We start from the raw sequence: 14642 nt of genomic DNA, 5'->3' as shown, positions 1-14642 counted from the left end.
ACACAGTGTGCTAATCGGTATCAGTCGACTCTTACAATCACTAGCTCTATCAAAACAGTGAGGCAATCTTTATGTTCTGCCAAGCTTTCACTCACTTCATAATGCTCCACACGGACATGTTAGCTGTGTCAACTGATTTCTTGACAGCTATTTAAATAGTTACTACTTACTTACCATACCTGGAAATGCCATCTCTTGCCTTACACACTGTATTTTATATCTCAGCAATATCTTGGTTTCTGTTTCGTACAGCATTTGAGGGGTTTACAACACTCACCATATATGCAATGGTGCAAGATAAATAAAAGTAAAATTAATATCAAGACAATTTAACACAAGATAATTTAACACATTCGTTTTTTTAACTACCATCAAGGTTCCTTGACAACTACAAGTCTGCATCACATGATCTTATGAAAATATTAAATATAAACTGAATTAAACTGCTAAAACATATCCATAAACTCACTCCACCATATATACTTAATAGATACATACATAATCAGTGTCATAATGGTCTACTTATGTATGTCCATCTCTAGACCTTTGCTGTATGTGAGAGTTTGTGTGACTGGGGGGAGACATTGTGCGCCGCCTGTCCCAACCCGACGACCATCATCACTGCAGGAACCAGCACTGTGGTGTGTGTGTGGGATGTATCAGTCAACAAGGACAAAGTCACTCACATGAAACTCAGACAGGTCAGTTTGTCTGCATGTCTGTTTGCGACAGAGATTTAACAGAAACATCCAGCATGTATTTGCACACACATACTGACCCAGTTTTTCCTCACAGCCGTTATACGGTCACACAGATTCAGTGACATGCCTGGCTGTGTCTGAGGTCCACAGCATGATAGTAAGTGGCTCCCGTGACCTCACCTGTATCCTGTGGGATATGGAGGAGCTAAGCTACGTCACCCAGTTAGGAGGACACACAACCAGCATCTCTGCACTGGCTATTAATGAACTCACCGTAAGTCCACCTGCTTGATCTCCTTTGTCTTTCCCTATCCTGCTCTCTCAAAATCTCTCTTTCATCTGTTCTTTATAATTTTTGGCTCACTTTTGTCATGTTGTTACCCTTCATTCAGCTCACAGCATGAGGAAGGAAGGGTTCTCATTGTTGACAGCATGCATATCCTCTTTGTGTGTGTTTTGCTTTTTTATACATCTCTGTGTGTATCTTTGCGCACATGGGTGTCAACACCATATTACTCTGTCCAAGGGGGAGATTGCGTCATGTGCGGGACCTCTTCTCTACCTGTGGACCATGAAGGGTCAGCTGTTGACCTGCACTGACACTTCCTGCGGGCCTCGGGCAGATGTCCTGTGTGTCAGATTCACACAGCGACACGAGTGGGATGCCAAGAATGTCGTCGTCACTGGCTGTGCAGATGGCATCGTACGGGTGAGGGTTTTTTTGCGTGCAGTTACTGTGTGTATGAGAGAGAATGTCTTTAAAGTCACTGTCTGCCAGCTCTTTGTATTTTGGTATTAGTCTCGCAGGTAGCAGCTTGGATGTCCATCAAGGTATTATTTATTTATTTATTTATTTATATATATCTTGATGTAATAATAACAGCATATGGGTTGTGTGTGTGGTGTGTGACTGCATATAAGCATATGCTGCCTCTCTGCAATCAAAGCTGCAAACTCTAAATTGGGCTTCACTTGGGAGTGAGTGCCCATGCCAAATGCACAACACACAAATGGTATTATTACTTTATTATTACCTTGAGTTATGGGATAGGTGTGTACGCTGGTGTGTATTTGAGTGTGTTATTATGTTGAATTATGTCTGATTTTGCTACTCGTTATGTGTCTCTCATACAGATATGGAAGACAGAGTACACCAGAACACAATTACCTGGCCCTCCAGAAGAGCCTGTGTCCCCAGGGCAAGACCGAACAGAGAAAGACGGTAATGTTACAGGCAGTAGGATAGAATATGCATATAGGTATTGTACTTATGACAACACAGATGATGGGAGGGGCTGACAGTAGCGAAACTGTGAGACTGACTTTAATCCACAAAAAGAAATTATTCTTAAACTTTGTTTTTCAAAAAGAAACCTATCACTATCTAATTAGATAAATCCTTAAATGTGAGATGATTATTTTTAACCGCTCATCTCAGAGCTAGACAGCGTGGTTTTCAGATGAGAGCTTGTAATGCTTACCCCATCCCTCACTAGCATTAGGGCTAGCAGGAATTATGTTGTTATAAAGTTATTAAACATAGAGGCAGTAAACACTGATGAGTAATTCTGCTGACGTGTGTGTGCTTGTATAATTTAGAAAGCAATAATACCCAGATCCAATTTGGCATACGTTGGTTACAGCCTCGCGTCACCTCATAGGAGTATTATGCTTGCTAAATTACATTGAGACAGTCTTTACGTAACACTGAAGCATTTATATTCAAGGGATTTTTCTCCCTTTAACAGCCTGCTGACCACAGACAAACACTGGGTTAATGCACATTTAAATTTTTGTGGGGACTGCTGGGTCAGGCTTACAGACAGGGTGGACACCTGCCCTGTGATTCAGTAATAAATGGGGATTGATGTATTCTCATGATGTATCCACAGTGAGCAGCTCATGCCAGGTTAAAGGATGGAAGAGACATCTGGTGTTATGTCAAGAGCTGAACAAAAGTCAGGCTGTGTCACAACGCCGCTTCAAGTATAATCCAGCCATCACGGCGCTGGCCATGTCCAGGTACAGTAAATATCATGCGCCTGCTCACAGCAAAGAGAGGAGGGATTCAGTTTACACTTGACACCTTCAAACTACATTTAACTCTTTAACATTTAATTTTAAATTTAATTTTAAATTTAATTTCAAAACTAATACACTTCTGGAACTAACCGATTGAAAACTGAATTCTCACCAACTCTGACTCATGTTGTATGTGTATTATTGCGTGCTTTACAACAGAATACATTTGCATATGATTTAAAACGAGTTTCACATTATTTAAGCACGCTCTCTTCTGTGTAGGAGCCATGCTACTCTGTTGGCGGGCGATGCCTGGGGCAGAGTTTTCACCTGGACCTGTGAGTGAGAGGTGGCAGGATTTGAGCAGAATCGTGTCTCCAGCCACCATTTCTACACATCCTTTATCCTCAGAGACTCTGACAGAAAATCCATCGTTGTCTCAGGTCTGACGCCAGTTGAGCATTGAAACCTGCTGTATTTCACTTCAGTTCTGTGTGTGCATTCAGGGAGAACTATGTTACAATATTTGGTATATTCAAGTCTCAGACAATATAGAATATTTGATCTCCTACATAACTATTTAATTCTGTATTTTTCTTTGTAAATACTGAATTTCAACAACTTTAAATAAAACTATTGAAAGCCATTTGCCTAAATCCTCTCCTGTGAGTCTGGAGCAGTTCATTCCTCACGAACTGCACTACAAGCATCCATTATCATAAAAATACTTGGTTGTAGTTTTACTTGGTTTTACTTTGGTAAATGTGGTATGAACAAACCAGGATGTTTAGTTAGTTGTGAATAGTTTACTGAACTTTCTTTGTTGTTTTGTACAATGTGTTTTCAATCTGCTTTGTAATGTGGCATTTATGAGTATTTGAGAATTGGACTGCTTTTTCATTTATTGTACCATTATCCTCCACAAGTTTACTATGATCATGTCAAGTGTGTGTTGTGGATGATGTAAAATGTGCTTGAGTCTTGTTGAGGTATTCTTTCTGCTTGGCACAGCTTTTTGTGTGCGTGTGTGCGTGTGCGCGTGTGTGTGTGTGTGTGTTTATGGTTAACCAAGGACAAATATGCCTTTTTAGCCACATCAGACTGTTCAATCTCTGTAATCACTGTACTGCCTCGACAACACACTCCTGGGTAAATCTGACCCATTTGAAGAGAGATGGTATGAAACTTAACCCTTTCTAAAAATGTATCTTAAGCTTTCAGTGAAAAAGTACAATACTGACCTACATCAATGCACTGATATTCCAATAAATAAGTTGCCATATTAAATTATGGTAGATTGTCAAAATTGTGGAGGCTTATTCTCTTTCTATGTCTGCTTTTCTTGCTTACTCTCTCATGCACATGCACCACTCCTCTATCATAAAGGAAGAGGTCTCTCTCTTTAACCTTTGTGTGTGTGGCTAATTGTGCTAAGTGGAGTAGCTTAATAGAGTGGAAAATAGTCCTCATAATTTTCCCAGAGTGCGAGCAATGACCTTCTCTAAAGACAACGGCCATCTCCATTCTCTCTACACCGCTGGTTTTATGATATAAAATGTCAAACCACTGGGTTCCTCAGAATAATTAAATCAAATAAATTATTGCACCTAGGCAGAACCATCTTGTAGCCTAACCCAATTATAATGCACTGTAAAGCTAATTATTAACCATGATTACAATTAGTCTAATTTGAATAAATGTTGTCATTAGCGGGTTCATCCTAGTCAGTGAGTCTGAACTGTGGGGGATGATGGTCTCTCTCTCGATCTCTCCCACTCAGAGAGAGAAGAGTGTGGATGTGCATCATTCTCTTTCTCCATGCACCTCTTATCTTCATCCCATTTTTCACACACTGACCTTCACAAAATGGCCTACACCCTTCACCTTTCTTGGGTACTTGAGTGTAATGCCTGCTGCTTCCAGCATTTATATTTGCTGTTTATGCCTGTACCATGTTGATCAGACTTCGAAATCAGAAGCAGAAGACTCCCTGTGTTGTTTCTATCCCTTTTCTACGACCGACTGGAAACGGGGAAATAACTAGCCTTGCTGTGTTTGAAGGGAACAAACTACTGGCATCTCTAAAGCTCTTGAGTGTAAAAACAACAAGTTGCAGTTTTACAAAGGGTTGTCAGACTATTTCTTGGCTGGGGTTTCTGCTGGTTGTCTCACAAACTCACGGTGATGACAAGACTTACAGAACTGAAGAAAAGGTCCGGCACATAACCCTGTATAACCAGAAGTTGTCATTTTTATGCTTTGGTTTTTTTTGTACGGATACAAAAGGTGATGGTAGGCGGATTTTGTTATCTTTGGGCAGAGCCAGGCTAGCTGTTTCCCTCTGCTTCTAGTCTTTATGCTAAGCTAAGCTAACGGCTGCTGGTTGTAGACTTATCTTTACCTGACTAAAAGGAGAGTGGTAGCAATCTTCTCATCTAACTTTCGGCCAGAGAATGAATACGCACATTTCCCCAAATTTCCAACTGTAGCTTTAACATGTTACAGAACTCATTCATTTTTCATTTCTCAATCTGTCAAATTGTTATATCAGTAAATGGGTTCTCAGTAGGCCAGGGATAATGTGATGTTTGTGTTCTACAAGCTTTGTTGCTATAATGAATGTCAGACACTGAATGCGCTGCAGCTGTTTGTAATATAGTGTTGGTTTTGTCTTTTGTAGTGTACAACAGATTTTGTTTGCAACCCCAGACAAATTGTCGACAAATCTGACAAAGTGCAATCCAATCCACTTTAAAGAGATCATTTAAAACAGTATTTATATGAATAAAAGACTGTACTCTTAAATGTCAGACCCAGGCATATATTTATTAATTTGGTGTATTAATGCTGTAATTATAAATACAGTTGAAAACTGTTACAATGCCTTATGACACTGCAGTAAGAGAGCCTGGACAACAGTTCCACACAGTCTCCTGTGTTTATACAGAATAGTTAACAGTAAGAACATTCTTACAAGCATCTGGCTCACAGGCCAGCGATGCCAACAAACAAAACAACAGAATTATAAGACCCAAAAACTGCTGTGCTGGAATGGAACTGCGCCGAGGAAACACAAAACCCTCATTTACCAACAGTTGTAACATACTTACAGCCAAAAAACAAAGCTAAATGCCATACTGATAGTTCATAAATATAGTCCTTTGGATGCCACTCAGTTCATTTTGGAGAGCTGAATCGCTGCCCTCACCAGCAGGTACCATGACATCCATGTGTCCAGAGCTGCTATGTTTACAGCTGTTTTTCCTGGAAGAGGATCTGAGCATACACAGTGTCCGGGCTGGGGGGTGTGGGGTCAGGGCTGGAGGAGGCTGGGGGCTCGGGCCTCGGTCTGACCAGCTCCAGTTCTGCATATGTCAGACTATCCTCCTGTGATACTCGAGGCTGGAGGAGGGAGGGAAAGAGTGAGATAAACTTGAAGGAATTTAGCCCAGAGATAAGGCAAAGGAGGAAATATATACTATATGTATAAAATATATATAGTTAACAGACATTTTAGAAAAAAATATTGTCTGCATTTAATCTAGTAGTGTTCTTCCGCTCTTCATGGTAAACATCCCCTTAGTGCTTTTCAGCTGCAGAAAGTATGTGTTTACAGGACCTCTTGGAACATTCAGTTTACTCGAAAAACATTTGGTACAATAAGAACCCTTTCCAACATCCTCAGATCCTCGTAGTTGCACTAATCCAATCAGTATGTTCGTGCATTAAAAAAAAGCTCACATCTCCGGAGCTTAATTTCACTACAAAATCACAAGAACGGCATCAGTAGAAATACTGATGATCCTTAGTTTGAGTAGTTTTCTTCTGTATATACTTGTTTGACATTTTTATTGTAGATATAAAACCAATGAAGCACTCTAAATAAATAATTGTGTTTGAGAAGCAATAAAGCTAAATAGAATTATCAAACTCATAACTGAATGAAGAGATGGCAATAAACTCCTGTAGACAATCATGCAGTCATGAGACAAATTCCCTCTTGCATGTATCTCAGTAACATGAAAAACATATTTTCAAAATGTTGATAATACATTTTAACATATACACAAAGTGCATATATTAATAAATAAGAAATTATTTTATGGAAGAAGTAGACATAGGTCTTGTGCTTGTATGATGGGTGAGGAGGAGACTTACAGTGGCAGAACTTCTTGGATGAGTCTTTAACCTTCTGGGCTTCTGAGGTCTCTTTGCAGCAACAGGCACTAAAAAACAGAGACGACCTTAATTGACTCAAAACAACAGCCAGGAGGAACAAACTCACAAATATGACTATGTGGTTGAGAGCAAAATCATCCTTCACAACCACTTTATATTAACCCTAGTCAAAGTATTGTATATAACAGAAATAAGAGCTTCATTCTGTCAATTTCAGCATCAGTGTTGATCTTACCTACTTACTTACAATACAGGCAGCAGTACTTTACCCAAGTACAGTATTAAGTTTCATTCTCAGACTGTTTTCTGCTGGTCTCCCAGTTTCTCTCAGACTATGCTGTTTTGTCAAGGAAATTAAATGATGCTAGAGAATCATTTTCTGCTTTTGTACTTGCTGGATACTTTCATTTTGTTGTTTTCTTTACCCACTAATTCCTTTTCATGGGGCTGGAGACCTCTGTGACTCTAATGCCTCAAGTGTTTAAGAGGAAACTCAAACTTCACACAGAAGGACTGGGAATTGAACCAGGCTCCTCCATGCTGTTAGGTGACACTATTATCCACTAAAACACTGTGTCCCCCCTTGACCAAAAGATTAGACTGTGAAAACATCTGATCTTGGTGGTTCAAATCAGAAAAAAGTTCACTGCGTAAGGCATATTTACAGCCTATAATGCAGTGGTCAGAGGAGTCACAATTATGTTTGGGATTTTTTCGACTTATTCTCAAAATGTTTGCTCTTTTTTGTGAAATACTGCACTCACATCTTTTAAATTAAACATTCTGAGAAGGAAAATACTCTTAAACTGCTCATAACTCATGTCCACACTGAGGCCTTAACCTATGATGTGAGGTCACAAGTAGACTTTGCTACATTTTAAAAGGCCAAAAAGGTTGGGAACCATTGGCCTAATGGACTTCTCAAAGAATTTAATCTCTCCAAGAGGTGACATCCTCCCTGCAAATAGTCACTTTACCTTTGGCTGGTATGTGTGGTGGTGGCTCCTCGGGTAGTTTAGGTGGTGTTACTGTTACTCTTCTGTCAGTTTTCTGTCTTGTGTGTTTCCTTTGGGCTCTTGGGGAGGAACTGGAGGAACTGCTGGAGCTGGTTACAGTCTCTCCTGAGCTGCATGGAACAGAGGAGAGTTTTTAAAGTTTGAATTACAGCTGCAACTTATGATTATTTAGATTATTAATTTATGTGTTGATTATTTTTGTGATTGATCAGTGAATAATTTAGTGTAAGATGTCTCAGATCAGTAAAAAATGTCCAGTACCCAGAGCTCAATGTGATGTCATCAAATAGCTTGTTTTTTCCAACCAGCAATCCAAAACCAAAGTTATTTAATTGACAATGATATAAAACAGAGAAAATGACTTGAGCAATGACTTGATTTGATTAACAAAATTGTTGATGGTTAATTTTCCCTCAGTTGATCGAGTTGGTCGATTAATCAATTAATTGTTTCAGCACTAGTTTTAGTAAACAACCGTACCTGCTTTCTGGACACTTGACCAGAAGGTAACTGGCTGTGGAGAAAGTAGCAGAAAAAAATCATGTTGACTTAACAGCAAAGTCACCCAGCTATTGTTTTGAATAGGAAAACTGAAACACATGTTAAGGTGAATTTACTGTAGGAAAACAAATGACAGTTTTACCTTTGAGCCTGTGTCTTCTGTGAAAGTACTGGCAAGTGAGAACCAGAGTGAACAGGAAAATGGACAACAGGCCCAGTGAGCAAATCAGCACAGCACACAGATACACATCTACAAAACAAACAGACATAACCCCAGAGAAAGGCATCTGAACACTGGCATTATCAAAATAAGACTTGTTTATGGCAAATTGAAATAGGAGTAGGACTACAGATGAAAACCGTACCTGCAAATAAACGCCACAGTCCTTCACTGGTACCATCCTCAAGCGTTAAGTGCACTGGAGAATCAATTGTTAAAAAGGTCAGCAACAATAGTACATTGAGGGTAGAAAACTGTGCCCAGACTAAGTGCTGTTGTCTGAGGGCACTGACCCAATACAGCAGACAGCCTCAGTGGTTTTCAGAAATATCAAAACTGCTGGCCTGAGGGGAGATTCTGCTGCTGCATCAGCCAAACCCACCATGCACACACACACACGTATTGCTGTGTTCTTGGACCGTGTTTGGGGGAGTTCCCCATCGCTCTGCATCTCCACTTCCCTTTGTTGGTCATTACACAATTGTTTAATGTTGCAATTTTCTTTGTATTAGAGTGAAAAGTGAACGATAAAGGAAGTTGTTGTCATTGTGTGAATAATAGGTTGTATATAGGTCAGGGGTATTTAGCAAGAGGTTGAGGAGAGTGAACAGAGGCTATGTACATAAATTACTTAGTCTCTGCTCCCCATAATGAGTTTTTAATATGTATTTTAAACACAGTTTGATAAACATATTAATAAGAAATGATAAGATATTAACTCTAATTGACTTCTAGCCTGTTTCCAGGCCACTGAACTGCCTGCAAAATTGTTGGCCGTTTAGTCTGAATATCAAGTTAATTAATGTCAGAGAGCAACACAATGGCTTTTGTGTTGTGACCAAACATGAAAAACTGTATCAAAAACTGTATCGGTGATCAGTTTTACAGGCTATAAAGGCTGCAGAAGACACTTTAGATAAAATAACACAAGTGATGTGTTTTTCAAGATACTGCTGTGTTTGATTAGATCTTTTCATGCATAATTCTTTTCTAAAATATGTATCCAGTCCAAGAAACAAGACTTAAAAAACAAGTTTGATTATAGACATATAACCAAATTTTACAGCAATGCAATACAAGAGCCCTGCAATATGTAATTTTTCTAAATCTTAAATCTACAATTTTTGTTGAGACTGTCATAAAGGTGATAATTCAATGCTACGTTAATTTTTGGGGGCCAATCTATGTTTCATTAGATTGTATGGTGTTCCTGTTATTTTGTCCACCCACTGTTTACCGCAAAATGAAAAATCATGACTGCCAAAGATAAAGATTTTTAAAGTAGACGAGGTGACGGGCTACATTTAACAGGCATCTCTTGACATTGTGAGCAGTAAACAGTTAATGTAAGTAAACCACATAACTGACCTTTACACTGTGGTTAAACACATGCTAAACCCCACGTCTGTGCACACAGCCCTGGGTTACAGGTCAGCTGTTGGGGAGCTATTATAGTACACACTCTCTACAGATGTGTCTACACAAGCTGTTGCTTACCCAACAGAGCCAAGTTTATGCAACAACAAGAAAAGCTGCGCAGGTTTTCATGAAAGCCGACAACCATCAGGTATAGATTTATTTGCTTTCATCTGCTTTCCCCCAGTGCAGCTGTGAAGACAGGATGTAGAAAGATTAACCAGGGTTAGAAACCTGAAGCCAGTGAGCAGTGTCTAATAAGATTCAATTTAACCGTGCAGATTGTCTGCTCATTTTACCAGTTTAGAAAAGCAGCTGAAATCACTCAACCTTAAGGTCTGAAGGTCCGAAGTTTGGATTTAGAGATGTGGGAGTGGAAAAATCATCTCCCTTGTGTGCAAAATCGTTAGAATAAGCGTAGTCCAATTATCTTAGTGGGGTGTAGCCTCTGCTCTGAGATCTGAAGACTGAAATCTGCAGACTGAGGGGTTCCCTGGATTACAGTTACAATTTAGTTTTCTCTTTGTTTAATCTCATAATGTCAGCTCTTGTGTTTCTGGTTCTGTGGTCACTGCATGTCATAGATGCCTGAGGTTGGGTGGCTTCCTTAGTACGACATTGCCCTGAATATAGGGCAGGGCGTTGTCAGATGGCTCTGTCTGACTCAAACCTCAACACTTTTCTGCCATAAAACTAGTGAAAGGTGAACTGTATAACTGTGTCAGGTGTTGCCACACGGTATAGCAGCATCTTAAGTCTATAGTGAACCCCTTTAATCAGTGCATCCCACAGTGACAGATGGCTTTGTGCCATCCAGTCCAGTTAAATCAGGTAAAGGATTGTACTGTATAAAGAAACATTTATTACTGCATGTGATTTTAATTAGTTTTTAACCTGATTTGTTCAGGTTGTTTGTTGTAGGTACATATTGGCACAGACTAAGTAAGTTCCACTGCAACTGAATTCTCCACTAAATTATCTCCTGAGGCTTGCATAAAAGTAAACCCAGAATGCTGACGTCATGTATTTCAGAGTTTTTAAACGTAGCCAGCTCAGCAACACTCTACCTTTTACTCCTCACACTCATACACAGAGAGCGATATTGTTGAGTGCGGTCTGGCCGTGTGAGCTCATTGCTTTGAGATGGAAATGCCAGAGGATTGGGGTCACTCAAACACACATAGGCACAACTTACAGCAAATAGTGCAGCTTGAGTTAGAAAATACATGCTACACATTTCTATTTGCCCTTTAGCCTTTAATAAAAACTGTTGCTCTTCATTTATTCGGTTATTTCCATTGCCAGATAACATGGCCAGCATGCCTCAGCTGACTGTGTTCAGCTGTAAGGGAATTCCTTGGAAAAGAATATTCCATGGAAAACATTTTCAGAGTAATAACACCAGAAATCCCCTTTGCGTTTGATCCTCTCTTGTCAGTGACTAGGGTTGCACAAAAGTATAAAAAAAGTAGAAATGTAAGACTTTCTGACTCCTAATTCTGCTAAAAAAGTGCAATACATGACTTGTATTTGTCTTTTGTTTCTCCACCTGATCACTTTTGGTGTGCCCTCCACCAGGGGACACTGCCCAAATGCTGTAGGGCTAACATCTTGCACAATGACACCTAGATAGGGAGGATGCTTGCTGAGAAAGGGTCTGAAACCCCTAACCACTTGGCTAACAAGCTTCAATTTAAATTAAATCATCTTTCTCTCAACTTTCACCCCATTATCAGCCAGAAGGGGGCCCTGGGTCTTTCCACAGACAAATGTGACATGGAGAGCAGAGTTTGTTGAAGTACACCTTTAGTTACCTGTCAGCTGTGTGGTGCTGGTACCATTTGACGATGCTCTCCATGTGTTTCTGTGTTTGCGAATCTCCTGAACTCTACAGGTGTAGAAACCCTGGTCCGTCTCTGTCACATTGAGAATCCACAACCGGTACACCTCGCCCTCTGTTTCCTCATATAGACGAAACTTTGGCTGGGGGAAACGACGGGTGTAGTTCCCATACAGCTTCATTTTCTTTATGCCCATCTTCACGATCAGAAACTGAGAGGGCTCGAGTGTGGGAGGAGAGGGGGATGGAGAGGAGGGAGGAGGCGCAAGAGTAGGAGCAGCAAGAGGAGAGAAGAACCAGCGAAGGATCAAGACACTACCGCTCCTCTTCCTCTGAGATACCAGGCAGGACAGAGTCAAGTTGTCTTTCTCTGTTACCATGATAACAGGCCCAGGGGTCATTGTCACATTCAGGGCTTGACATACCTCTGTTGACAAAAGACGCAAACAGTACAGTTTCTTAAAATATATTTTTTGTTTTTGCACATTAATATCTCACACTACTGAATATATGTTCCTTTTTTGGATATGTGTACTTCTTGCATAGTGTATTGTTAATATTACAGTATAAAATCAAACCAAACCATAAAACATATTCTTTTCCAAACATAGGGACACTCACAGAGTACTATGATCTGGTAGCTTGTAAGACTCCTCCCTGCTTTTTAAATTAGTAATTAACTAGAGTTGGTAATGTGCCCCACATGGAAAGGAGTTCATTTATGCAAGATGTTTGATTTCCTGCCAATTAAGCATAATTGTAGCATTTAGACAAAGTAAGTTTATATGCACACCCACAGTGGCTGCTTGGATTTATGGTGTTAGAACTCACACTATCTCTGGTTCTACTTATATATGTCATTCCATCACTGGATGGGAATTCAGTCTGTAATAGCAAGAAAGCATAAGACGACTGGAGGTGCTTGTGTTTTATTCCACTGCCAGCTGGGTCAGGTCTGTCTAGAAGAGACATGGAGTCTGGACACAATATGTGTGATCAGACAGGCAAAGAGAATCTACAGGTGGGAAACATTCATCTTCAGTATGGTACACCCCAGAAACAGACAACAAGAAACACGACAAGATAACAGGGACCATCTGGGCTGCATTGCTGTTTTTTGTTGTTGCTGTGTTAGTTGGGGAATCTCCCTCGGGGTCTGTCCTACACTATTTAATGTGACAACAAAAGCAGCAACAGGGACTCAAACCAAACACAAAACTGAACATAACCAAAAGATTATAGGGCAGAGTTGTAGGTCCACTTTATGGCAGTTTATAGAATGCAAATTATAGTGAGGTTTTCTCTGATCACAGAGCACAAACTTCCTTAACTCCACAACTGGTTTGATTTTAAACAATTTGCCCAGTTTGCAAAAAAACTTTTGCTACATCAATATTGCCAATAATGTGCACTTGCAACTTTTGGTTGTTGTAGACTAACAACTATTAGGAGGTGTGTTTTTTTGTATGTTTGACAATATTTTCATGCCAGAATTTCATAATAAACTCAAAATGTATGGTTCTATAGTGGTGTATGTTAGATGTTAGATCAAGTTGCTACTTTAGACACATTATCTTTCTTTCTTGCCTGCTTGCTTGCTTTCTTATCAGTTTATATTGCTGTAAACAAGGTGAACTTACCTGTGACCAGAGCCTTAGTCAGGACAAGGACCACTATAGAGAAGTACATTTTCCACAGTCAGCGAATCCATAAACCCAGACAACTGCACAGCACTTACACAAGCAGCTACATTCAAAACAGAGCCTGACTGCACAACCCACCAGAGCCCTTACCCACCATTAACTCTTCTCCTCTTTCTCCTCTTTTCTGTGTAATATGAAACAGTGAATGCTCTGTTCCCACTTAGAAACTCCCACTCACTCTCCCAGCACTCTCTCACTCTCTATCTGACTGTCTCTCCCTGTCTCTTTCTCCCTCTCTCTCTCTCTTTCTCTGTGTGTCCTGCAAAACGTAGGAAATGTCATTTCCTGTGTTCCTGTGAGGAGTCTTGGACCGTGGCCCAAAACCCCAGAACTCTAAAGCAATGGTCAAGTCTCGTGGTTTGTGTGCGTGCATGTGCCTGTCGCACTGTGTGTCACTTTGAGAAGTGTACACAATAAAGCGCTGAATGCGCATTTCTATCACCCAAGTTACTCTCAAAGTCCAGGGTTAATCCTCATTTTGCATCTCCCAATAAAGTTTACAAAGAGCAAATGTTGGTGTTCATATATGTGAGCTCTGTGTTTTTGTGTCTGCATGCATGTGTTCATGCATTTATGTGGATGTATGTGTGTGCTGGGACCTCTCCCTGTCTGGCTGCTGGACAGAGTGGCATGGGCTTGTCTCTGGCTGTGGTTGTCAGACTGTCCCAGTGGTATGAAGCCTGCTGCTTTATTGGGCAGGCTAAACTGCTGAGGCAGGGCTTCTGCTGGCGCTATGAGCTCTGCCAAAGCCAAATGGAATTACACAACAGATTTAACCCTTCAGGTCGTATGTAGGATTCTCTTGAAATGCATGGATTCAGTGGAAAAAGGACTGGCTGGGTTGATGAGGTGGTTTAATCTTTTCTAAGCACGACAAAATCTTTTGTTTTGAAAAGATAGTAAATGTATTATATATACAGTTTACGTTTGAGCTGTAGTACAATTTTTATCACTTGAGGGTCATGTGTAAAAGTGCCAAAATGATAGTTCTAGTAACTGTGGAGAGATAATATGTCTTCTTAACTAAATCTTTTACTTGGGATT

General features: G+C 40.2%; 2 protein-coding genes across 8 annotated transcripts in view; one reads left to right on the top strand and one right to left on the bottom strand.

The window, feature by feature from the left end:
• The window catches only part of wdfy4 (WDFY family member 4), a 41899-nt gene extending 37870 nt beyond the window's left edge, over positions 1-4029 (top strand). For 6 of the 7 annotated variants that reach the window (XM_044213101.1, XM_044213095.1, XM_044213096.1 and 3 more), the window contains 6 exons: positions 543-701; positions 796-975; positions 1228-1410; positions 1836-1923; positions 2594-2723; positions 3006-4029. In XM_044213101.1, coding sequence (XP_044069036.1) covers positions 543-701; positions 796-975; positions 1228-1410; positions 1836-1923; positions 2594-2723; positions 3006-3069 — 804 coding nt within the window. In that variant the 3' untranslated portion in view covers positions 3070-4029. Of the gene's footprint in view, positions 1-540; positions 702-795; positions 976-1227; positions 1411-1835; positions 1924-2593; positions 2724-3005 lie in introns of those variants that run through there. The other variant, XM_044213100.1, reaches the window with a different exon arrangement.
• A 1499-nt stretch (positions 4030-5528) lies between these two features.
• vstm4a (V-set and transmembrane domain containing 4a) lies at positions 5529-13864 on the bottom strand. Its single transcript, XM_044213120.1, has 8 exons — positions 13536-13864; positions 11870-12322; positions 8785-8838; positions 8562-8669; positions 8399-8432; positions 7880-8028; positions 6882-6949; positions 5529-6125 (listed from the first exon to the last, which is right to left on the bottom strand). Exons 1-8 carry the CDS (start codon positions 13582-13584, stop codon positions 5973-5975), a joined length of 1068 nt encoding a protein of 355 aa, XP_044069055.1. The 5' UTR covers positions 13585-13864; the 3' UTR covers positions 5529-5972.
• Positions 13865-14642: the final 778 nt, after the last annotated feature.

The sequence above is a fragment of the Siniperca chuatsi genome, linkage group LG11, assembly GCF_020085105.1.
Source record: "Siniperca chuatsi isolate FFG_IHB_CAS linkage group LG11, ASM2008510v1, whole genome shotgun sequence".
In the NCBI taxonomy this organism is placed as follows: domain Eukaryota; kingdom Metazoa; phylum Chordata; class Actinopteri; order Centrarchiformes; family Sinipercidae; genus Siniperca; species Siniperca chuatsi.
This window is presented reverse-complemented; position numbering and strand designations above follow the sequence as displayed.